The sequence below is a fragment of the Nuphar pumila genome, chromosome 4 (assembly GCF_984573655.1).
Source record: "Nuphar pumila chromosome 4, dmNupPumi1.hap1.1, whole genome shotgun sequence".
Taxonomy (NCBI): domain Eukaryota; kingdom Viridiplantae; phylum Streptophyta; class Magnoliopsida; order Nymphaeales; family Nymphaeaceae; genus Nuphar; species Nuphar pumila.
The window spans coordinates 7654836-7681770 of NC_143252.1; the positions used below are offsets into that span (position 1 = coordinate 7654836).

General features: G+C 36.9%; 1 protein-coding gene and 1 pseudogene across 1 annotated transcript; one reads left to right on the forward strand and one right to left on the reverse strand.

Moving 5' to 3' along the window:
* Positions 1–266: 266 nt before the first annotated feature.
* LOC149839231 (V-type proton ATPase subunit D pseudogene) lies at positions 267–4400 on the reverse strand (annotated as a pseudogene).
* Positions 4401–12345: 7945 nt separating this feature from the next.
* Positions 12346–21322, forward strand: LOC149839232 (uncharacterized). The gene is made up of 22 exons (XM_090004042.1): positions 12346–12484; positions 12622–12701; positions 14324–14410; positions 14516–14566; positions 14706–14823; positions 14932–14988; positions 15351–15415; positions 15571–15654; positions 16734–16784; positions 16870–16932; positions 17139–17185; positions 17337–17406; positions 17524–17586; positions 18230–18319; positions 18820–18858; positions 19003–19152; positions 19262–19339; positions 19438–19523; positions 19745–19793; positions 19920–20000; positions 20090–20183; positions 20930–21322. Exons 1-22 carry the CDS (start codon positions 12367–12369, stop codon positions 20974–20976), a joined length of 1668 nt encoding a protein of 555 aa, XP_089860168.1. The 5' UTR covers positions 12346–12366; the 3' UTR covers positions 20977–21322.
* The last annotated feature ends 5613 nt before the right edge of the window (positions 21323–26935 follow it).

Here is a 26935-nt window from a genome sequence, read left to right on the forward strand (position 1 = left end):
ACCTGTTTGGGACCTGACACATTACCATAACTGATACCAAATCCAAATCTGTTTATAGAAGTTGACATTTTCTAACAAGATCACTTGTGAATACCTATTTAACCATATAGGTCTATATTATAGTCCTTAGTGGTGCCCAGTCCTTAGCGGAAAACAAACTTTTTTAGACCCAATTCAAAAACAGGTGTACACCCAACTCAATTTGCATCCAAACCAGTTAATCCATATGAGTCCCCATATTCAGCTAGACCTGGAACCAAATCAAGTTAAGTCTGGTTGGAGTCTGATTTTTTCATCGAAATCCTCTTCTTGAGAGAAACCTTCGTTGTTACCTGCTCTTCAGCGAATTGCTTGGCGGTTTTTTGCTGCCCGTCGATCTCCCTCTTCTTGTACCCTTGGATCTTCTTCAACCGAAAGAAATCCTCCCTCTCCAGCTTCACCTTGGTGTAGCTGATCGTGTTCTCTAGCATTGGCTTCACCATGTTCTCGAGTGCGTTCGCCCTCTGGTTTATCATAATGATCGCCTCGTCGAGGGTGAGGAACGATGTCTGCAACAAAGAGAGCTTGATGAGGACCTCGACGACCTTGATGTAGGCAGAGTATCAAAGCTGAGTTTGTTAGCCGTTCTCGAGGATGATGTGCTTGATGTTCTCACTGGCGACATACTTGGCCTCCGTGAGGGCGAAGGCGGAGGCATTCATGATCTCGCCCATCCCATCGATTGCTTCATGGTGACAATCTTCTTCAGGATCTGCTAGAACTGAACGGTCAGGACATCACACTTCTCCTTCATGAGGGTGTGGCCCCTCGTGGCACCAACGAGAGGGGGATAGAGAGAGACTATGGTTGCTCGTCGAAGGGACACCAGAGGAACAACAATAGTCGCTTGCCGGGGTGGGAAGGGAGGCAACAAGAGCAAGAGGGTTCAGGGGAGAGGGGCAGTGTGAGTCGGGGGAGACACTACAATGAGAGTCAATAGCAACGACAAAAGTCGTCGCTATTGCTCTTTTTTTTGCCATTATAGACTTATAATAGCGACAAAAAGTGGAAGTCTAGTTTTGGCCTTTGTTGACTAATAACGATGACAATTATAAGTCATTGTTAAAGAATACATTCCAATAGCAGTGCCTTAGCCTATAACGGCGATTAGCCTATAACAACAAGTATACTTTAACGGCGGAATCAAAGTCATTGTTATAAGAGATAACAACGAGAATTAAATTTTGTTATAGCCTATAATGAGATCATTGAATCCATAATGAACTCATGGATCCTTGGGATTGGTGGATCATTTTATATCCTCCCTAGTTGTGGACCATAAATCAAGCTAAGGGTCACAACTCCTTCTACTCATAATGTATATTGTCCTTTTCGTTCCATGTTGCAATATAAACTAATATTAAGAATATATACAAAAAATCTTTAGAGGAGGGAACAAATCGTTCTTTGCAATTAGTATTTGCCTATGACATAGGAGAAACCTCTCTTTTTAATTGATCCTTATTTATTATTGAAGTGAAGAAAAGATTTCATTATTTATATATATATATATATATATATATATATATATATATATATATATATATATATATATATATATATATATATATATATATAAAGTGTAGTGATATAGTGATCGTGTAGTGAGTGATACTCTGGCTTCCCATAAAACAAAAAAGGAATCATTTATTTCAATACTGGTTATTATTAGTATTACATAGTATTAGGTAATAATCCTAAGAATTGGATCTATATGCTTATTCTATTCAGAAATGAAATAGTAGATTATTCAACGAATGACTATTCATATATTGTATTGTATTTTAAAAAAAAGAGGCGGGAGGGCTTGTAGGTGACCTCGTAGTCACCGTTATATGCTATGATGGGTTTAAGACCTATAATGGTGACATGTTAATGTCATCGTTATATCTTATAATGGCAACCCCATAGTCGTCGTTATAGGCTATGATAGTTTAAGACCTATAACGATGACATATTAATGTCATAGTTATAGGCCTTAAACCTGCAAAAATAAATTTTTATATTAGTTAACTATAAATTTTTTTCATACAAAAATTGCATATGAAACAATAACATTGCAAATGGAATCACTCTAACAATAATAATTAAAACATTACATTTAACAAAATTCAACAATAACAATGCAAATGTAATCACTCTAACAATAACGATTCAAACATTAAATTCAATAAAATTTTAACAATAACAATGCAAGTGGAACCACTCTAACAATAACAATTAAAACATTACATTCAAAAAAATTAAACAACAACAACAATTACGCCTTCATCCCAAAACAATTGGGGTCAGCGATATGAACCAAAAAAGAAATTCATTTTGGGTCTTCCACATGAATCCTTTTCCTCCAATCATTTCTATCCAATGTCATGTCCTCGGTGAGGTTCAAAGCATTCATATCCTTTCCTATCATCTCCATCCAAGTCTTCCTAGGCCTACCCCGACCTCTTTTAACTAATATATTTTCCCATTTCTCCAACCTTCTAACTGGAGCATCATTAGGCCTTCGCCGAATATGTCCAAACCACCGTAAACGATTCTCTCGCATCTTATTTTCAATGGGTGCAACACTTACCTTCTTACGTATCTCCTTGTTCCGAATCTTATCTTTTATTGTATTTCCACACATCCATCTAAGCATCCGCATCTCAGCTACACTCATTTTTTTGAATATGATGTCTCTTGGCAGCCCAACATTCCATACCATATAGTAAAGCGGGTCTAATAGTCGTCCTATAAAACTTTCCCTTCAACCGCAATGGCATTCTACGATCGCACAACACTCCAGTTGCACTTTTCCATTTCATCCACCCAACCTTTATCCTATGATTTACATCTCCATCAATTTCTCCATACTTTTGAATGATGGATCCCAAATATTTGAAACAATCATTCACCGGTATTTCTTGCTCACCAAGCTTCACTACACTCCCATCACTACTTCGTTGCTTACTAAACTGACATTCCATATATTCAGTCTTACTCTTACTCAACTTAAAACCTCTAGCTTCCAATGTCTGTCTCCATAATTCTAACTTAGCATTAACCCCAGCTCTAGACTCATCAATCAAAACAATATCATCAGCAAACAACATACACCACGGTACATTTTCTTGAATTGATCTCGTAAGCTCATCCATCACTATCGCAAATAGGAAAGGGCTTAAAGCAGATCCTTGATGTAACCCAACCGTTATCGGAAAATTGGTTGTCACCCCTCCACAAGTGCGGACATTGGTTATTATTCCTTCATACATATCTTTAATTATACTAATGTACTTGAGAGAAAACATTCAAAAAAATTCAAACAATAATAATGCAAATGAAACCACTCAAACAATAACAATTCAAACATTACATTCAACAAAATTCAAACAATAACAATGCAAATGGAATCACTCTAACAATAACAATTCAAACATTACATCCAACAAAATTTAAATAATAACAATGCAAATGGAATCACTCTAACAATAACAATTCAAACATTACATTTAATAAAATTCAAACAATAACAATGCTAATAGAATCACTCTAACAATAACAATGCAAATGGAATCAATCTAACAATAATAATTCAAACATGATTCACTTGTTATACATTAATAAGAATTTAAGATATACCAACAAAGCACTTGATAGATGCTTACCTTGTAGTCGAAGTTGAAAATGCCCTGAGAGAAGCTGTGATGAATCATACGCATAAATAAATATTTTTCAATCATCATTTGAATCATCTGGGTGTAACAACATGAGATATTTGTCGATGGTGTGTGGAAGTAGTGAATGAACCCCTCTGCAATCGTCTTCCTGATACGCATCATTGTCTTGTTATTCATTTCTTTCAACTGAAGATGGTTGAATCTCGTACACATTTTTTGGTATTATTTATTGTGGTATATGCATCTCTAATTGTGGGATCGCTAATATAAAATGCTTGCTTAGCTTGAAAGGCTAGAATAAAGGGATCATCTGCTATATTGAGTGAGACATGTTGACGCATGTAAAGGTATTTATTCTTACACATGCGATTATTATTGAACTAATCATATATAAACATATACACTCAATTTTGTTCGCAGTCTACATCAAGCTCCCCTATATTGTCTTTACACGAGACCATCACCTCACTGTTCTGGGAACTATGGTCTTCACATCGAAACTATGTGTGAAACCTAAAACTTTTCATATCACAAGTTTGATAAGACTGTGATTCATGCTTAGGTCCTCTTATGAGACTCCGTAATTTTGGAGACATCTTCTTGATTTTATAGAAACCAACTTACGAACTTACTTTCATGTCGTATTGTAGCTTGTTGAACATTGTCCCACAAGCTGTAGATTATCTGTTTGTGTTCCATTAGATACGGCTTACATGCAACCCAGTTGTCTAGTACATATCGATGAGTTCTCACACGTTCTAAATCTGAAAGTGCAATTGGTAAATTGCCTCCAACTTTCACACAAATGTTATGTGAGAATACCGACAAACTGACTATCGTTGTCGTGTTGGGCCTATCATTATGTTGATTTGAATAGTTAAAGCTAGTATCAATACCACAAAGATACTTTGAGCAAAAGGTCGCACATTCTGTGAAAATATATGTCTCAACAATGGAAGCTTTCAATTATGTTGTATTTCTCGCAGTTCACTTTAATCTACCAAGGAATCTCTCAGTCGAATACATCCAACAATATTGTATTGGTCCAGCAAGTTCAGCCTCACATGATTGATAAATGGCTAGGTGAACCATGATGGTAAAAAATATGGGTGAAAATATCCTATCCAATGTGCAAAAGATTACTAGAATATTTTTCTTCGTCTTCGTGAAAGCATCACTTCTCAACGTCTTTGTACACAATAGTCTAAACATATCATTCTGACAGATTAAAGGCAATGCGATTGTCTTCTTTAGATATTTGTGAACTACAATAGAAAGTAGTCGCTGAAAGAAGATGTGACTATCATGACTCTTCATTCTAAAAAATTTAGCATAGTTTATGTTTACATATCGCCATGAGCATGAGCATTGCATCCTACCAGCTCCATCAACATGAGCACATGCCGACATGGGCATCACATCCTAACAGCTCCATCAACATGAGCATATATCGTTTCTAAGAATCGATCAATTCCAGATGTATAAAGTTTAGAACTTTTGTCGTGAACATGTATCCATGATTATCCATATTCATAGACGGTGACCCCACTATATTCAACAAGAGGATCTTTCAACAATGGTTGTAATTTGGGCAAGCACGAATGCATGGTTTTAAAAGAAAAAAATGCCTCTAATTAGTAATTTGAAAAGGATGTAAAATTGAAAATAACATTTTACTACATGCAAAAGAAATCAAGTTTAAGAAAAAACACAAAAATACCTGAATGTTAATTGAAAGAAAAAAGTTTAAAAAAATTCATAAAACTCATGCATTCCTCACATTGGGGAATGCATGTGTTTGTTTATGATATGAGGAATGCATGATGTTAGATAGTCTTAAATAAAACTATTGAAAAAACTCATGCATTCCTCACATCATAATCATAACACACATGATAAAAATGCAACACAACATTCATATTATGATGTTGACACAATAGAGCATGGGACTCAGTGATCCGTGTCTAAGGGTATTTGCAACACATACCCTTTTTATCTCCACTCCTACCTCCCCCAGGCTCAGCCTGAATATATATATATATATATATATATATATATATATATATATATATATATATATATATATATATATATATATATATATATACACACACACACTTCTTTCTGCCTCATTATTTAGATATTTAGTGTTAAGTATCACATTTGCCTAACTTGCATAGCAAATCACAGTTAAACTCATAGGCAAGCACACAACAACCCTAGATATCCAAAACTATGTGGTGTGTGCACATTTTTCTATTCAGTCAATTAACCATGTTTAAAATTTTTGAATCTTTTTACCATAAATCTAACGACAACCTTAATGGAAGTAAACTTTAAAATCTTTTTAATTAACCATAAAAAAGAGTATGATGATTTTTATTTTAAGAAAAATAAAAATCAAAACATTTTTCAAAGTGTAACAATGTGAACCTTAACAATTGATAAGAGAAGGTGAATTTCTTGACATAACTAGTTTAAAGCATTGCCGCAAACCAATATATAGACATTGTTTATTCAATAATTTATTGATTGTTAGAATGTAACTACATTTTCATTTTCTCTTTTTCCAGTTTAAAAATGTGGTCTTTGTTTATGGAAAAATTGTTTTAGATGTATAAGATTACACCTTCTTTAGCAAAAAATGCTTACTGCAGAGATTTTGATTAGAGCTAGAAACTGTTGATTCAATGTTTATAGTGGTATATTAGTTTGTGAAACTACAGTAGAAAAGCAACATTAGTTTGACAAGTGAGAATAGTGAAGTAAACATCCATGTTTTAACTTACCTTGCATGAAGATTATAGTTGATACTAATGTTTGTGCTCTCATATAAGTTGATTGTGATGCTTTAATATGGTTGAGCTCATAATGTCATAGACAACTTAAATGACCAATAGATATAGTAAGAGTATTGTTAATAGGTTGATTCAATGCAATGAAATAATGTTATATGGTAGGAGGGCCATTGCGGTGCAGTAGTGTAGCTCTTGGGTTATCACTATGGAGACATTGGTTTGAGTCCAAAGGGTGTCTATTTCTTGCAAAAACCAAAAAGTTAGCACCACTCCTGGTACATCCCTCCCCAACACCCTGGAGTAGAAACCACACTGGATATGACCCTAGATTATGTGATACACAAAAAAATTGTTATTAAAAAATGTTATGAAATGGATATGCACATGCACATAAACTTGATTTAATGGAACATTAGTTGTGAGTTCCTTATTATATTTTCAAATGTCCTTAGTTTATTTGGAGAATAGATGTTTATTCGAAGAATGTAGGTCTGGAGATAAACCAGTGTATGCGAAGGAAAACAAAAACCAAGGTAAAAATGAACAAAAAGGTGGTGAAACTAAACCATCAGTGAATAAATCAAAGTAAAACTATCAGCTGTCCAAAAATCAAAGTAAAACTATCGAGTAAAAACTAACATCTTGTCTATCTGAAGGTTGAACTATTTGGCATCATTTGAGACTGATTGTCAAATAAAATAATTTCATGCTCAAGCCAAAAAATAATTAATTAACAAGTTTTGGGTAAAAAATAAATTTCATAGGGAGGAGGCTGATAATCATCTATATTCACACAATGCATAATTTAGCCTCTAACAAATATAATATGATCCATATAGCAATAGAAAACATAAGATCTCTCTAGTAACCTAGAAGAAAATATAATATGATCCAGTGGGTCATCGATATAGTAATAGAAAATGGAAGATTATAGACATATGTTGAATATCAGAACTACCAAACGGTCTACAAATAGTAACCTAGAAGATCTCTCTATTAACTAACAAAAACTTAAAATATGATCCATACAGGTTCAACCTTGAACCCTGAAAGCTGGTCATCTTGCATTAAAACCTAGTTGGTTTAATGGGTCGATGGTTTGGGTCATGAGCTTGCATTAAGACCCACACTCATAAAAAACCAAGCCAACCCCAAAGAGGTTTGGCGTAGTGTGATGGGCCCCAAAGAAGAAGAAGAATAAAGAAAAAAGGAGGAAGAAGAGAGAGAGACTATCGAGAGAGGGGTCGGTCCGGTGGCATTAGTCGAGCAGAGAGGAGGGAGGTTGGGTCTAGGTTCGACGACATCACCCAAGCAGGGAGTAGGTGTCTGATGATGTCACCTGAGTAGGGAGGAAAGAGGCCAAAGAGAGAGAGAGAGAGCAAAAAAAAGAAATCACACTGACCCTAATTATAAACTCAATAACGGTTATGTTGCCGTTATGGAGTAATCTATGTCGCCGCTATTGACCTTAATATATATATATAATGGCCACACATATCACCGTTATAGAGTAAAACCCTATAACAACAATGCCATAATGTCATCGTTATTGATCAATAATGATGACATTTAATGGCCGTTAAATATTGCCGTCAAAAGTATTTTAACGGCAATATTTAACGGTCATATATGTCACCGTTAAAGACAATTTATAACATCGACATTTATTAATCACCATTAGAGACATATCTTTAACAACAATATATAAAGTCACCGTTATAGACATATCTATAACGACGATATATAAAGTAGTTGTTATTGCGATAATTCAACTCCAACAATAGTGATGACTTTTTATGTCATCGTTAATGAGTCACTGCTATTGACCCATATTCTTATAGTGAGAGGAAAAATCATCGGGTTTTTTTATCTTTTGTTCCTCTCGTATGTGAAATTGAAATTACGCTAAAATCAAGATGCGGCATATGCGTTTCGCTCGTCCGCTACATCTACTGTATGTTTCATACTCCGTCCCAACCAGCCGAAACATCCAAAAATGGGCGGGGGACGACATATCAAACAAACCCTTAGAGTCCACTAGTGAAAGGCCGGTGTGCACATCTAGTGGGCGACACCAACCAGGTCATTTTCCAGGCTTGCAAGAAAATAACCCTCCATGCCAAAAAACTAAAAAAAGAAAATTGTGGTTGTCCATCTATTAGCCGAGATGGTTGACCAACCAACAAGGGCTCCACTCAGGGGCGTAGCTAGGGGGGGGGGGGGGGGGGGGGCAGGACTGGGCTGTAGCCCAGTCCTGCCTCCCAAAACAGTTAAATTTTTTTGTTTTTAAAGCCCAGTCCTAGCCCAGCCCTGACTGCAGCAAATAGTTTGATTTGTCCATATGAAATAGATTTTTATTAATAAGTGTAGCCCTTTTTTATTTTATCTCAAAAAAAAAAATTTTCGGGGGCGCTGCCCCCGAACCCCCAACTATCGCACAAATAAAACTTTTTTTCTACACCCCTGTTTGCCCCCCCCCCCCACATGAATCCTAGCTACGCCCCTAGCTCCACTTGTCTTGTCTAGTAGGAGAAGCTAGTGCAAGTCACCTTGTGTTGGGACGTTGCAGGTTCAAACCCAATGGTATAGATGTATAACTGGTGGGGGTCTGCCTAACCCCAGCTTGCCTTTAAAAAAAAAAAGAAGGGTCAACCAACCTAAAATTGAAAAAAAAAAATCCCCAACCTTTTTTCTACCAGCCACTGGTTGGAAACGTCATGGATGAAAAAAAAAATAATAAATTCTGGCCATTTCTGACCGAAAATGATCGGACTAAGCTGGATGTTGGTAGGGAACAACTTCCCTCCACGATAAACCAAGTTGGAAAACAGGGAGGGGGCCCTGTTTTGCAAAACTAGGTTAAAAACCCAGTTTTGCCCTCAAATCTGGTGTACCAACATTTAATTTGAAAGGCATCCAAACAGCCACTAAACTAGGTTTTTGGGTGAAAAAACCTGGTTTGACACCCAAAACTTGAAAACCTGGTTTTGGGTGTCATCCAAACAGTAACTAAGTGAAAACACAACCAATTCATAGCTCCAGCTTGGCCAATCTCAAAAAGGAAAAAGGAGACCGCCCCCAATCATATCCTGGATCTGATCTTATTCACCAAGTTTGTTGATTTCTAAAACCCTAAATATTGCGTAATTGAGATGCATCAAAATTGCATGCCAATAGGGTTGTAAATAGGTCAGATATAGGATGGATCAAGGTTGACCGGACTAACACATGATCGAACTTTCAATGAGTGGATCCAGCTCTAAATCCGAATCTGATGCAGATCACAAGGTAGAATTCTATATCTTGAAATGATCTGACCTTCTATGATGCTGGATCTATGGAAAATGGGTCAAGTGCATTGGTTTTCATGCGAAATAAAAAAAATAGGTTGGGTCAGACTCAATTTTCATCCCACTATGTATATTGATTTGTCTGATTCCCACTTGAATCCAACTTAACCTGACATTATCTGTTCCAAATGCAACCCGGTTTTGGTTATGGAATATCTGAACTTAGTACTATGGGTCAGATCTAGTTTGGAACCTGCTTGGAGATCTGACCCATTTTCACCCCTACATGCCATGATTGAACTTGAGTTTGAATGGTATCCTTGGGATCAATTTGTCACCATTACTCTATTTATTATGAACTATATGTTTAACTAAATCATTTCGGTAGGTTATTTCCAATTACTGTATGGAAGTATATTCCATCCATAGCTAGGAAGATTCATGTTGAATCTTGATAAGGATGACTCTATCCATAGACCCAACTGCTGCATTGGCCTGTGGTTATAAAAAATCTTGTGACATATAAAAGAGTGGCTTAAGGACTAAGAATGACCTCTTAATTAAGTAGTTTTTTGGATGCTTATGTTGGCAAATTTATATGATAACAAGTGTTAATAATGTTTTCAGCAAGTGCTAACCACAATAATTACAAAAGTGGCAAGTTAAACAAAGCAATAACAAGTCAAGCAAGTAAAATCATTAGTTGACTGCAATGTGCTTGAGTGATCATTCTAAGTTGTTTGACTTAATAGAGTGCAATACATGATCAGTTAAAGATGAGACATTAGGGATCCATGGTTTAATGGACGATCACTGCTTGGTGTAATGTTTATGTCAATGTACAAGCCTTTAAATATTGAAGGCAGCCACTTTTTGCAAGAACAACAAAAAGTTAGGTTTGGTGCGATCATACAAGCACTAATGCTCCATCAAAATTCTGAAGTTAGGCGTGCTTGGGTGAAAGTAGTACTAAGATTGATAGGAAGATAGGTGACCTCTTGATAAGTTCTCATGTTGCACTCTCTTATTCTTAAAATAAAAATAAAAACAAAAAGTTGGGATTAATCTTCGTATGCCTCCTTGACAAAAGTCTATGAGTTGATGGCCGAAAGGTAATACTTGGATAGGTGACCTTTTGATAAGTCCTCATGTTGCACTCTCTTATTTAAAAAAAAATAAAAAGTTGGGATTAATATGCATGTGCCCCTCGACAAAAGTCTACAGTACAACACAAATCCACATGTAAGTTGATGGTCGAAAGAGCATATCGAGCCTGAGTACTTTGTGCATTTAAGAGACTAATTAAGGTTACGTTTAAAACCATGTGAATCTTGCCAAGGTCATAAATGAGTGACAGTAGAGTTGAGGTTAGGGATGCAAATGGTTTGGATCCTGAACAACTAAATATATGAAGATTCAGAACAACAAAAAATTACAAAACATCCATCTTGAATATGATCCATTTGCATCTCTAATTGAGGTATGTCAAGATCCTTATGATGGTCAAAACTACATCCTTGAATCTTATAGGGCTTTTTGGAGATTAACAAAATTGAGATGGAAGTCAGGAAGTGGTTTTCTTATTTATTACTAGTTTACGAAAGCTACTTGTTGCAAACGATAGCTTTCACTTTGGCTGTAAATAAGAATGTATGGAGAAATAAGATTCTTACAGCCAATCCCATGTAAGTTGGAAAACTAGTATGACAACTGCGATGATGAAAATGATAATATTTTATTTTTATTTTTATTATTATTATTTTTTAATAGTAAGCTAGAGGTTGCCTCAATGAGATTCTGACACAAGACCAATGCATTAAGTCAATCTCGTCGAGTGCTAGGCTGCTAGCCCACCAAGTGGCATTGACCTCATAAACTAAGTTTTTTATTGGCACTGACAAAAAATAAAAGACCAGGATTCTCAGTCAGGCGACGATGTCTTGAATATGGCAAAAAAATATGTTTGTCACCACGGATCAAACCAGTCACAAAAATCAGCCATTTTTGAAAATCTCAAAATGTTAGGGTAAGATTTTCAAATATCGATATAATCTCCAAAAAGCACAATATTTTCAAAATATTGTCTATTTTGAAAATTTCATATGTTTATCACGTTATTAATTTGATATTTATTTTTCATATTTTTAATGTTGCTCTTATATTTTTAAATATAGTTTTAAAATTTAAATATATGATATTTTCTTAAAATGTTCTCGAACAAACCAATTTTTTTAAATTTATCGTAAGATTTTGCTTTGCTAAGAATATCCTGATAACGAGATTTTGTAATTATGGATCAAACAAACTTAGAACTTGGAGGATTGCCTCGTCGCAAACAGAGCCAAGTAGGGCTGAACAAGAACAAAGAAAATATTGTAAAGAATTCGAAGCAAGGAGGATAAAGAAATAGACTTCGCTTTTATTCAACGCCGAGTAAAAACTACCGTTTCCCGCTCTCTCTCTCTCTCTCTCTCTCACTTCTTCTTCTTCCCTAGTAATCTTCGCAGACACACACCCAGCTTCTTCTTCTTCTTCCCGAGTATTCTTCGCAGAGGGAGAAAGAGAGAGAGAGAGAGGATGAAGTACGTGTTGGTGACGGGGGGTGTGGTGAGTGGGCTGGGGAAGGGCGTGACGGCAAGCAGCATCGGCGTCGTCCTCAAAGCATGCGGTCTCCGCGTCACCTCCATCAAAATTGGTGCCCACCCATCTCGTTTTTTTTCTTGCTTTTCCCCATATTTAATCAATCATACAAACAGTGTTAAAGTTTTCATTGCTTTGATGATGGAATTGGAGGGTTGGTGGTTTTTTGATTGATGGGTGTTGGTTTTTTAGATCCATATTTGAACACCGACGCTGGAACCATGTCCCCTTTTGAACACGGAGAGGTCTTTGTTCTGGATGATGGTGGCGAGGTTTGGTTCCCCTTTTCAAGATTTTTGTTTTTTTGTTAATACTACGAGTTGCTAAGTATCATGCGTTTCTATGGCCTAATTTGCTTGTTTCGTTTATGAGTCGCATAAAAGTAGTATAATTGTGTAAAAAGGATATTCGTCTATTGGTTTTTTGTTGGTGGTAGTTGTTGGGTGGTTCTTGAATTGGTGCGGTTTAGGATTATGGGTGGACTTTTGGAGGTTAGTGTGGTTGGTCATGGTTTTATTGGGTGGGAAACCTTTGATTTTATGTGGGGACTTTAAATGGTTGTATGATCACGGAGTTCATACAATTTGATGAGCAATTACGTTCTCGATGCAGCAGTTTTACTAGTTATCTCTTGTAGGTAATCTGCCTGTGTATTTGATGCGCCTTTCTTGCACCCTATGTCTATGAATTGCCCATTTAGGAATCTTCCATAGATGTGGGTTTCATTTCATCAATCTGACCCCATAGATGCATTCAACGTGGTTTGTTTAGTGGGAAGCACAAATTTGACCGACACGTTTCAACGTAAATCTCCAAAAGTTTCAACCATGAAAATTCAAGGCATTGTGGGCTGTTGAATTTTTAATCTTAGAAAAACTGTTTGCACATCACAGTCACACTATCCAACATTTGTTTCTTACCAAAGAAGCTATATAGATCATACATGTACAAAGCAATAAAAACTGTTGAAAAACGAGTGGGGTCATTAGAGAAATGGGATCAGGTGATTGGGGTGATCAACTTTCCAACCAATCCTAAGACAGTGTTGGCTGTGGCCCCAACAGAACATGGGTCCACCCTCCACTGCCAACACATGGGGAAAACTATTGGTTGGACAGGTGATTGGGTGATCCCCTTTATCGTTTGATCCCATATCCTCACTCGATGGCATGGGACTAACAACATAACCAAATATTAACTCTCTTCCCTATCAAATATCAGTCTCTCTTTGTGCACAAGCTTCTCTTTGTCCTAGATGTGGTCATATAAAATGGAGCATTTTAGTCTAAGACTAATACTCATTTGTGATTTTGTGTGTGCCATTTCATCCCAGTTGCACTTATTTTGTAACTTGCCCAATTTTATAAGGTTTGATAGGTTAGAACTGCACTTTGATATGCTTATTTATCACAGAAAAATACATAATATTTTAATGCATGCAAATTCTCACTTTCATTGACGCTTTTGTCAGTGTTGTTTGGACAATGAAGTCAATCAAGACTTCATGTGAAAAAATGCACGCTTATGGAACAACTCTTTGACGTAATTGTTTTATGTAGCCCACACTATAGATATGGTTTGCTTTTGTAAGGCGACTTCCATGAGCTTAAGCAGCATGAAATCTGATGATAGTGATCGTTTGCCACCTTAATTGCAATCTTGCAGTGTGCACATTGTACTGCAAATATAAAATATACATTCATATGCACGTGCCACATATGAGCACTTTGCTTCATGTAATTGTGAAACCTATTGTTTGATACTTTCACATCCTATATGAGCGGTTACCTTGGTTCTTGGTGCTTATCTTTTAAATAATTTACAGTGCATCTCTGTCTCTGCATACTTGTTTTCTCTGCATAATTTACAGTGCTTATCTTTTTTATTTTAATAGGTTGATTTAGACCTTGGAAACTATGAACGCTTCTTGGATGTAACACTTACTCGGAATAATAATATCACTACTGGAAAGATATATCAGGTGCATATTGTATCCATTAGCATGCAAGTATGTGGGAAGAAATTTATTTTCTCCTGGAATTTTTAATGATTTAGTCAATTGATATTAAAGTAATCCTGTCCTCAGTCTGTTCTAGACAAAGAAAGGAGAGGTGATTATCTTGGGAAAACAGTTCAGGTATGATTCTCTAGATGTCATTGATTTATGGAATAAATACAAATTACACATGATGTACCCATGATATTAAATAGAATCAAGTTGCCACATTTTAGATCGGGAAAGAAGCACCCACAAATGTTGTTTCTTTATTTTTTAGGTTGTTCCACACATCACGGACGCCATCAAGGACTGGATTTCATCTGTAGCTGTCATTCCTGTGGATGGAAGAGAGGGCCCTGCTGATGTTTGTGTAATTGAATTGGGAGGAACTGTGGGTACGTGATGGATTATATTTCTTGACTGATATTTTATTAACTGTGTTCACTTGAAATGCTTTCTTCACTGGTAATCTTTTATTCAGTGATATCTTTCTACAAATGCAGGTGACATTGAATCAATGCCATTCATTGAGGCCTTGCGGCAGTTATCTTATTCAGTCGGCGAGTGTTCTATCAGTTTTCTATTTTTGTGTTAGGACAGGTTTTTCCTTCGGGAGTTCCTGTTCATTCATTTTGTTTGAACTTTTTTATGTTTTAGCCTGGATCATTCATTTGTTTGATTTTTTTTACGTGTTAACTTATGCATTCTCCATCTCTGCAAGTTGTTCTTCTTGTTGTTAATGGAAAAATCTGGAACTGTATATTCCACGTAATATCAATTGTCAGAAAATAAGCATTGAAGTTTGTAGTTTCTGTGGTACATGCAGTTCACTAAGGCCATGTGCTTGCATGCACTCTTGTTTATGAAGAAGGTGGACCTGGTAGTTCACCAGCATTCTGATGAAGGAATTTATTTTTCTCAGGACAAGAAAACTTCTGCCTTATCCATCTGAGCCTTGTACCAGTGTTGGGTGTTGTTGGTGAGCAAGTAATTGTTCATGCTTTTCTATTTAATGTAGCAATATTTGGAATGATTTTAAGATTCCTTTTGATTGACTTATGTTTCTAATAGGTGGCACGAGTATCATATTTTTTGAGATTTTGGTTAACATCACTTAATCATTTGAATAACTGCTTATGCAGAAAACTAAGCCAACACAACATAGCGTTAGAGAACTAAGGGCGCTAGGACTGACACCTCATCTATTGGCATGTCGTTCTGCGCAGGTAATTTTCTGTTAATTTTATGCCAGAGCATTTTTTTTATTTTGTATTTTTTGTGTATTTATGTCATTGTTTGTTTACATTGTCTAGGTTATTGGTCAGTATAAATATGATAACTTGATCATAATATTGAAAAATTGGAAAAGATGCCCCAGAGTAACAATGGGATTGATACTTTGCAGTCAATATTTCTATCTGTGCTTCCTTGTTCCTCCATAAAGTGCACATTGCACTAGGGCAGATGACTTAAAACTCAAAGTCTACAAGTTAACCCTTTGATTTTTTCTACAGCTGCTCTTTTTTCACTTTTTCGTTTAAATAATCTTTTTCTTATGCCTTTTGTCTTTTGTTCTTCAATCCCCTAAAACCCAGTAGATTGTTCAGCATTCATTTTCTTCTCTTGTTGTTTCACAACATAGTGCGTCCAGAGCTCCCTTGAACTCCTACACGGTTTTGTTGATATTTTCTTCTGTGTTTTTTTCTTTTTGCTCTCTCTCTCTCTCTCTCTCAACCCCTGCCCCTGTGTCTCCGGTGGTGGTGGTAGGGGGGGGGGCATGCTGATGGGTGTGTGATAGCCTATTTCTCAAATTTGAGTTATGTAAACAACTGATTGTCTTGTGAATGCTCTGGAGTTGGCCTTTTTCTGAGTCACCAGAAATTGCACTAATTTCAAATAATCCATCTTACCATTAGTGACGTCATTAACAATAAAATTCTATTATCAAGGCATTATTCTGTTCCTTTTTTTTAAAACATTCACACTGTATTAGTACATTAACAATGCATTAAAAGCATGTCGATTTGGAGTTGTCAGAAGTTTTTTTGTTGCCTGTTTTCATAATTTTCTACATTCAATTATAGATATGATTCTGTAGCTTTTGTTATTATTATTTTTGTGTTGTTAATGCACGACAATAAAGAAATTTGGTTTGTTGTTTTATAATTCTGAGCTATTGCCATCATGTGGTAACTATGGCTCCTTTAGCCTCTTCCACCAAATAACTTTCTCTTTGTAGATGTTCTTATGCAGATTAGATTGGGTTCTGCTAAAAGAGAAACATATTTCTTGTTCTTTTTTTCAGCCATTGTTGGACAACACAAAGGAGAAATTATCACAATTCTGCCATGTCCCGGTACACACTCATGCTCTTTTTTGGTGTTTTCAGTTGGGCAATTTTTTAAGTTGTTATCCTCATGACAATTTCCTTTCATCCTTAGGCAGAAAATATTCTCAGTATACATGATGTTCCCAACATATGGCATATTCCCCTTTTACTTCAGGTAAGCAATTTGTACCTTGGCTAGATTTTCTACTTGCAATTTAGGCATACAAATATTCATGGGAAAATGTGTATGCACACCAAGAATTCTGTGTATTTTATAATGGGCATTGTGTATGTATTGACAGCCAAGAATGCTAACCATTAATGCTTCTTTTAGAAATTGTCTTTTTTCTTTTTTTGATTATAGGATTTTATTGTTCACAGAATCAAAATGCTCATAATGCCATCTTAAAGCAACTAAATTGTTTAAGGTGAGTCTCATGTTGCTAGTTGTAGCTGTTGTTCTTCTTCTTTGATTTCTTGTCAACTACTAACTTCTACAATTTGAAAGCTTCTACTACATTTAAGAGGCATTACATTTGATGTATTTTCTGATGACTTATTTTTTAAATTCTCTTGCAGTATTGCTAGACCTCCTGATCTACAAGAGTGGACTAATCGAGCAGAAACTTTTGACAATCTCACTGACACAGTAATTCAATACCATTCAGAAGCTTATTTGCTTAAGGCGATACCATTGGAATTAACAACTTCTACAATTAAATCTGTTTCATAATGTAAGAAATCATTGGGTTGTCTGATGGCGCAGGTAAAAATTGCTATGGTTGGGAAATACACAGGCTTGTCAGATTCATATCTGTCTGTGTTGAAGGTATTCTTGGATGCATAATTCTCTGATGGTTCCTATGGTATCCTCATTTAATTAAAGAGATATGCCTCATGCTTTTCTTAAGGGAAACTGATTATGCGAAAGATTCCCTTCACTGCATCAAATGATTTGGTGGTTTCATTCTAATTCATCTTCTTTTTTAGAGAAAGAAACATCAAGTCCATTAGTAAAATATATTTACAAATGAAACAAGGCTAGTGGTTGTTGCATCATCTGTCTAAGTGTTGCTAAGATTTAGCAACAGTTGTGACTGGATGATATTTCATCATGCTAATTTCTACAAATTCTAATAAGAGAGAGAGAGAGAGAGAGAGAGAGAGAGAGAGAGAGAGAGAGAGAGAGAGAGAGAGAGAGAGAGAGAGAGAGAGAGAGTTGTGTGCGTTGCATTTGATGCAGCCTTGCCTAAGCAAATTTTCAAATGATAGTAAAGGCTTAACTTGTCTGCATATGGAGTGATGACTTTATTAATTGATAGAACTGGTATATTTGAAAGGTTCTGTTGATTATTTAGGACTTTTTGGCTCAACATAATAACAGTATATGTGGATGATGACACTCACTTTCTTGTATGGTCTAAATTTTGTAGAGCTAAGTTACTATTTGTTGATTTTCATCTTGTGTTCAGGCCCTTTTACATGCTTGTATTTTGTGCTCCTTGAAGCCTGCAGTTCAGTGGGTTGCAGCTACTGATCTTGAAGATAAGAAATCCAAAGAAGTATCAAATGCCTAAATTTGTGTTTGATGTTGATATTCTTTGCTTTTAAATATTTCCTTATGCTGACACTAGGGATGGCAATGGACCGGGACGGAGGGGGAGGACAGGGTCTCCACCCCCGCCCCGTCTCAAGATTAGAACCTCCATCCCCACACGGGGATGGATTTTAACCTCCACCCCCGCCTTCATCCCCGTTTCATGTCCTCCATCCCCGGTTCAAACGGGGATGAGGCGGGGTGGGGCCCCGTTTCCCCGTAGTCTATTGCCATCCTTTAGAAGGACTGGGGATGGGGCGGGCGGGGCTAGGCGGGGATCGTGGCAGGGACGGGGCGGGGAAAAGTGTAAGTCCATCCCCGAACGGTGATGGATTTTAACCTTCGTCCCCGCCTCCATCCCCGTTTCATACCCTTCATCTCCGGTCCAAACGGGGCGAGGCGGCGCGGGGCCCCACTTTCCCCCGGTCCACTGCCATCCCTAGCTGACACGTGTTCTATATGCAGGCACCACAAGTCCATGCGGCTGCTTGGGAGACTCTAAAGGTGAGATCAGGGTAGATGGCAATATGTTATATTTCTGCTTAATAAAGTTTTATTTGTGAATATCTTTCTAGTCTCCACATGAACATATTGGGCATTCTGTAACCTCAACAATAATTATTTATTTGCTTAAATGTATGACTTCAGAATTCTGCTTGTGTTCTGGTTCCTGGTGGATTTGGAGATCGTGGAATAGAAGGAATGATCCTAGCTGCAAAGTTTGCTAGAGAAAACCAAGTTCCCTATCTTGGCATTTGCTTGGGAATGCAGATTTCAGTTATTGAGTTTTCACGTTCGGTCTGTCATCATTCTTTTCCTTGTTTCTTGTGCATTAACCATTTCATGTCAGAATATTCTGTCAGTATAGTACATATTACTAAATGTTCATTCTATTGGACTCACTCAGGTGCTTGGACTGGAGAAAGCAAACAGTACAGAGTTTGACTCTGGTACACCTGATCCTGTTGTCATTTTTATGCCAGAGGTTGGCTGCTTTATCTAAAGGGTGATGTGTTAAATAAAGAGGCACCATCTATTTCTTGGGAGTTTCTTGACTTCTGATTTTTCACATTTTATTTACAGGGATCCAAAACCTATATGGGTAGTACAATGAGACTTGGTTCTCGCAACACATTCTTCTGCGACCATGACTGTATTACTTCTAAGCTGTATGTAATAAAACTTGAACAATATTAGTTCTCTGAATTGCACATTGTTTAGTGTCTATTAATGATGCTCAATACAACCCATTTTTTTTATAATCCTGTGCATGTGCCTGGTTTGCCAAAGAATTTTATGTGATAGTGTGTGTGGGTTAATCTTAGCTAAACTAGACTCTTTGTGCTTACAAATGTGTATCAAACTCATTCCATTCCTTCTGTCATTCTAGGTACAAGAACCCTGAGTATGTGGATGAGCGCCACCGCCACAGATACGAGGTTAGTCACAAAATTTAAGAGAGTTTTTTTTTGTGTAATATGTAAACTTTAAAGATTGTATGCTTTATGGTGGTTCTAGTTGAATATATTGTCATTCATGAAACACTGAAAAGCTCTCTTTTTTAGGTAAATCCTGAATCAGTTGAGGCTCTAGAAAATGCTGGCTTGAAATTTGTAGGGAAGGATGAAACTGGCAGAAGAATGGAGGTATGGATGTGCAAAATAATCTATCTTATGACCAGTTTTTTAGTTGTTATATACTTTCGTCTATTTACTATCAGTAAAATACTAAGCAGATTTTAGAGCTGCCAAATCATCCATTCTATGTGGGAGTACAGTTCCATCCGGAGTTCAAGTCAAGACCTGGGAGGCCTTCCACTTTATTTACAGGTATCCTGTGGTATTGATAGATTCAGCACTAGTAAATGAATTTAATAATCCTCTTAAGCATTGGTATGTGAGCTAAATGATTCACTGAGGCATGGAGAGTGGCTCATGGATGTTTTCTCATCTTAAGAACCTTGTAGATTTTATGCCATTCATAAGATACCTTCCTAGAAAACTATGGGTGTGATGGTATTTCCTGAATGAAACATATCAAACTTCTCTATTAGGAATTTAAAGTTTTAAACTAATGTACTAGATTGATCGTGTGTGTGTGTGTGTGTGCACACATGCAATGTATGCATGTGCTATGTATGTATAGGGGGTGTTCTTGATGACCATGGTCTTTAGTTGGTGCAAGTTCACTAGTTCTTTTGCCCTAGTGCTTAAATGATTTCCTTACAAAGTAATTGTTAGTTGTCCATTGCAAATGCAAGGCTTCAATTAGGGTGCTTAGGTGAGTGACATGGGGTTGTGAAATTTGTGTATGCATATGGTATTTTGGATGTTGGACAGCATCTATTACCTCTTTTTCAATGTATATTAAGCTATGATGGTTTAACATGCAAAATTTCATTTATCATTTCTCGTTTTCATGTTAACTTGGTTCTTGCTAAATTAGCATTACTAATTCCCCTTCTGAGGCATAAATTAAATAAAAATGGAAGGCATGTCTTGATTGCATGCTCCCCTGCTTTATCCTTGGATATTATATTTTCTTCAACATTAACTGTTAATGGGTGCAATGGTAGGTTTTATATTGGCAGCAGCTGGGAGGTTACAAGCATATCTATCCTAAGTACTCTGCTTCAGCCATGGAAAAAATGGGAAATCAACTGATTGTGTGGAATTGTATAACATTAGCGGCATCCCAGCTTATTTTGGGGAACTCTATCTGGTTCAATCACCAATTAAATATTTTTGCTTTTTCAAGAGGTTTCTGTTCCATGGTATCTGTTATCAGCTTCACCTATCTACTCTTGAAAAATGAAGGCTCCCTAGATTAGTGGAAGTTCAAACTCTTATCTTCAGTTATGCATAATATCAGGTATTAAGACAATTGGGTTCTTAGTGGGAATAGTTCTGGTTGTCTGGATTTTGTTTGAGAGAAGAATACTATTACTGGATGTGATCATCATGTTAAATAGATGATTTATATGGTATGGTCTATATATAACAGATGAATTAGCTTCTGTAATTGCCAGTTGTGACACTCTTTCACAAACATGATCTGTTACCAACCAATTTATTTACATACGTTCGAATGCCCCCTTATAATATAATGAGAATGTAGATGACCCTATTCCGTTCTGGTCCTTCGGGTACAGATTGAATTTATAATCTGATGATGGAGTCGATTCCATGATTATAAGTTCATAACCCCAGACCATTCCCATTTTTTGATGGAACGGATCTACTAATTCTTTTATTCCAGTTTAGTAAGAAGGATCTTGAACTAATGACTTGTTTCTGAAAACTCCAGATTGTAATATTTGCCAATATTTCAAGGAGTTTGCCATGACTGGTAGAAATTTTTGTATAGGTATCAGTTGCTTCATCTAGACAGTACAGCTAAGTTTACCGATACTTGCTCTTGTTTTATTTAGTTCATAATATTTTCTATCGAATCATTTACTCATTGCTTGATTGCCAAAGTTAACTTGGCATTGCGTCCTATCTGTGGAGAAAACTGCCAATTTTTTTTTTCTTTTTAATCTGCCAGAAGGTATAATTGATTGACAGATGCCATGTTTATGAAGGCCGTCGTCATAAAACCCAAGGTCCCCCTTGTCCACCAGGGAGTACACCAAGCTTCAGTGTTGCAATGAACGACGTGCACTCTGGGTTTCAAACTCGTGATGCTCCTTCAACTCGGGACTTAACGAGACATCCCCTAGTCAGATGAGTTGAGCTCTCATGGGCAAGGAGGAAAGATTGTTAAATAGTTGGTGAGAGAGCCTTCCTGATAACAAAGTCGCTGGAAACTTGTTCACTGGTTGATCTAGCTTTGCCAGTGCATTTTTACTATAAACAGCTGAGGCCACTTAGAGCAGAAAAGATGAAACAAAAATTGAGGAAAATGAAGAGACAAGATTTTAACCATTGGTTCTACTTTTTTTACAATTTTCTGATAGGCATCCTAGTTTCTTTTATTTTATGACAGAATTGTAGTACATCTAGTTATAGGCTATGCCCACAAGGGTTCTGCTCATCCGGTAGGGGCGGCTTGTGAATGTCACCAAGTTGATGGGACTTCACAAGTTCGAAAGCCACATGGGGGGGGGGGGGGGGGGGGGGGGCGGTGGGGGTGGCGTCCCTTGCCTCAAGGCCGAAGTTGGTGGTCAGGGGGTACCTCAAGGGGTTTACCAACCTGAGGCCAGCAAATGTGTGGCAGGTGATTTGGAGGTGGGGGGTTCTTTTGGATTATAAAAAAATAAATAATACTTATAAGCTATGTCACATAAATACTCCATTTTTGCCCCCGTATTGTGTCCCTCTATATATCAGTCGTTGAAAACTTCATAAAAATCGGCATAATCCCCAGTATCCATGTGACATAGGTTATAGGTAGGTATGGTTTGGTTGGGCTAGTCATTGCTCATGTAGACCTTGTTGGGCCCCAGGTCTAAAGCACCTCTTGTGTCCATGGAATGGTCAAAATTGTCCAATATCAGGATGGGCTTACCCAAAACATGTCAGCACTTTTTGCCAAGTAATCAACACTCCTTATGATCATATCATGTTTCCATAAGGCTAGGCTCCATGGAACTAGGGATGCACACGAGCCTAGTTCGAGCCGAGCCTGGCCTGTTCAAACTCATCTCGGTGTAATCCAATCTCGGCTTGAGCTCTGAGCTGAGCTTGAATAACATTGTCTGGAGTTGGCTCGGTTCCTAGCTCGAGCCGAGCCAAGCCAAGTTTCAAGGCATTCCAAAAATATTTATTTTTTAAAAATATTGTTGAAGGTGGGTTTCAAACCCTAACCCTCTCTCAAGTTTCCCAAGTGACCCACCATTAAGACAAAGCACATTTTAGTCATTAACACCAAAAATAATATATACATACTAAAGTGCTCTATATTAACAACAGGAAATGTAAGAAAACAGGATTCAAACTACGAGCCTTTTGATAAAAACCCAAAAGCCTACCCATTACATTAATAATAACTTGTTGAATAAAATTGCAAATATATATATATATATATATATATATATATATATATATATATATATATATATATATATATATACTTGTATGGAGCCTTACCGAGCCTACCGAGTTTAGGCTGATCAAGCTCGTCCGAGCCTTAGAACCATGTTCAAGCTCGGCTCATTTAAAGCACAGAGGAACTTTGAGCCGAGCCCTACATGGAACAATGTGAAAGAGTTAGAATGAAAAAAAAAATAGAGATCAGCGTGATGAAACTTTCATGTCAGGGATGGATGGCTAATGTGATGTCTCATAAATTAGTTATAGAGGTATAATCCTGAGTAAGTTGGTGTAATGTAGCATGCCCCTTTTTGTACAATAAGGTTTATAGAGACTGAGACTTTCAAAGAACAGCCCTAACCGTGCCAGGGATGCTCCTCATGGGTTTTGAACTGCGGTTGTCCCATGACAGTGACAAAGCATGATTGCCCCTAGTCAGGAAGGTGGAGCCCTTGTGGGCAATCCCTTTACGTTAGTTAAGCACATTGTATGCAGGAAACTCGCCCACAAGGGCGCTCATCTGGTAGGGGCTTGTGAATGTCACAAAGTTGATGAGACATCACAAGTTCGAAACCACAGGTGGTATCCTTTGCGGCAAGGTCGAAGCTGAGTGTATTCCCCAGTGGGCAGTGGGGGACCCCGAGGCCAGCCAATGTAGGGTTGGTGATGTTTTTTTTTCCCTTGGATTATTCAAAAAGAAACAGTGGCAGTAAACTCTTTTCAGAGTCCATGGTTAATAACCATGGTTTCTAATTAGTCTGAATATATTAAATAATCAAATATGTCTGATTCTCATTTGCATATCTATCTGTTAATGACCAAGTTTTTCTAGTACTCTTTAAGATAATTAGTATATTTGGCCTGAATTCAAATTGCTTCTTTTTATGTGGTTAAAATTAATTGTATTTGGTATTTATTTTGAATCAAAATCACGATTTTTTCAAATGAGAAAGTCTGGACTTCTAAATTAAGTTAAAATATGCTCAAGAATTAAATTTGAGGATAAGGTGATTAGATGTGCATGTGTCTTAACCTGTCATCTAAGTCAATTCAGGAACTACTTAGTTTCTCATGAGAAATTGAAATTTTTCACAATTCTCATGTTTTTATATATCAACAAAATAAATATTTTCAAAAATAAAAATTGTGTAAAAAAGAAGAGAAAAATATGTAAACAAATATAGCTGGCATATTTATGCAAGATTTTACCAATGAAAAAGTAAAACATCGTGACAAAATCATGAAATTAAAAAAAAAAAGCTTCATTTTTCATGATATTTTAAAAAATATCTGAATATTTGTCACACCGGATATATCCGAAAGGATGGACTGTGTCCACAAGTCCAAGTCAAACCTAGATATAAGGACACCCAAGCTGAAGTGGGCATCTTTTGTTCATGTTCTTAAGGATGTCTGTGTCTGGGTATCCAATCACACCCAAGAAGACACAAGAATAAAATAAAATAAATCTGGATTTTCTGCTCATTTATGGCGATAATGTCTCACTTTTCTAAAAATTAAGAAAGAGATGGTATGCGTTTGCTTCAAAATATCGTTATGGTTCCCTCTAAAGGAAGCACAATCGTCAGCTATAAGTCTGGTGTGATCTGGATTTGGATCTAATATGGTTCCTGATTCAAATATCATAATCACATCCAACTCAAGTCAGAGTTCGTGAGTAGGTATCAGCATGCATGCTGCCTGCCAACACAGGTGTAATCTGCATACACGTGTGTGTGTGTGTGTGTGCACGCAAGCGTATCCGTGTGAGCTGTATGTGTGCATGGAGGTAGCAGGTACATGTAAATAGTGAAACATATTAGGATCTATCCACAATCTACCTGTTGACAGATCCAATTGTCATGTTCTTGCATCACCTCTCTCTCTCTCTCTCTCTCTCTCTCTCTCTATATATATATATATATATATATATATATATATATATATATATATATATATATATATATATATATATGAGAACTGAACATATTAGGCTCTTTTTTCTCGTTCTGCCCGTTAGCCCTCATAGTTTGAAGCGTTTTATGATAGATGTGAACCTTTAGATGTGTTTAGCATGCTCGATTTAGTGGGAATTGACTCTTGGATCAGGTTTTTTTGACAAAAAATATATATTTTTATGAGCTGAAAAACATGATGCCTTCATAGCCATTGATTTTGGATCACAGGAAAACCTGTATACAAGTCAAATTCAGGTGAACCAAAGCTGGTTTCCACTAAACAAAAACCTATATAACACATGTATAGTGTTAGATGTGAGGAAAAATACCAAAAACTATAATTGTTGAAGGGGCCAAACAAGGCTGAATGAGAAAACGAGTCTGAACAAGCATATTACACACACACACACACACACACACACACACACACACACACATATATATATATATATATATATATATAAGAACTAAACATATTAGGCCCACTTTTCTCGTTCTGCTCTCTTAGTCCCCATAGTTTGAAGTGTTTTATGATAGATCTGAATTGTTAGATGTTTTTAGCATGCTCGATTGAGTGAAAATGACTCTTGGGTCTTTTTCAAAAAAAAATATGATTTTATGATCCAGAAAAAACTGATGCCTCCATAGCCATTGATTTTGGTTCATCGAAAATCCTGTATACGGGTCAGATTTCAGTGATCCAAAAGCCGGTTTTCACTAAACAAAACCTATGGATCACAACTATAGTGTTAGATGCAAGAAAAATTGCAAAAAAATACAATTTTTGAATGGGCCTAACGGGGCAGAATGAGAAAAGGGGCAGCACTAGTGCATTACTCTCTCTCTATCTCTCCCCCCCCCCCCCCCCCCCCCCACACACACACACACACAAAAGGAGAAACCACCTCCAAGAATAGAGTCCTAGCTGTTCTCTCTGCCTGCTGTATTTACGGGTCAGTGTCCTGGCAGCGTAAAACTCCGTGGGCTTAGCTATATTGCCCCCATAGAGTTGCCATGCTTCGGCTTGCGCAAGGGGTGACACCCATGAGACTTGAAGCTAGATCACCTGCTTAGCAGCCTAGGCCCCATCCCACTAAGCCAAACCCCCTTGGGGCAATAGATCAATTCAAAAGTCATAAAGTAGATGTCTTTTGCTTAATGTGAACTTGGAGATATGTTTACCACTACTTGTTCACTAGAAAAAAATCTTTTAAACCAAGTTATGCTAAAAATAAAACCTGATATTATTTTTTGTTGTAAAGTTTTGGTATGATACATGTTGACTTTTAAAATTCTTAAAAACATGTCCAAGCACAATAAACTTTAATGTTCTGCATGTTTTCTAAGAAATAGACTAAGAATTCATTTCTAGGGTCTAATGCATAATGCACATATATACCCAAGCATGCACGAATGTATGATAACTCTGATGCAAACATCATGTACATTGGATCAACGAGTGGAATCCAATCTGCTTGTGCATTTTTAGTTAGATCAGACCATGTGGCTGAATTTATCATGGTCTATCTAGTATAAGTCATGTTTAGGACCTCGTACCACCGTGGGGGTCGCCCGCAAGGCCAGCGGAGT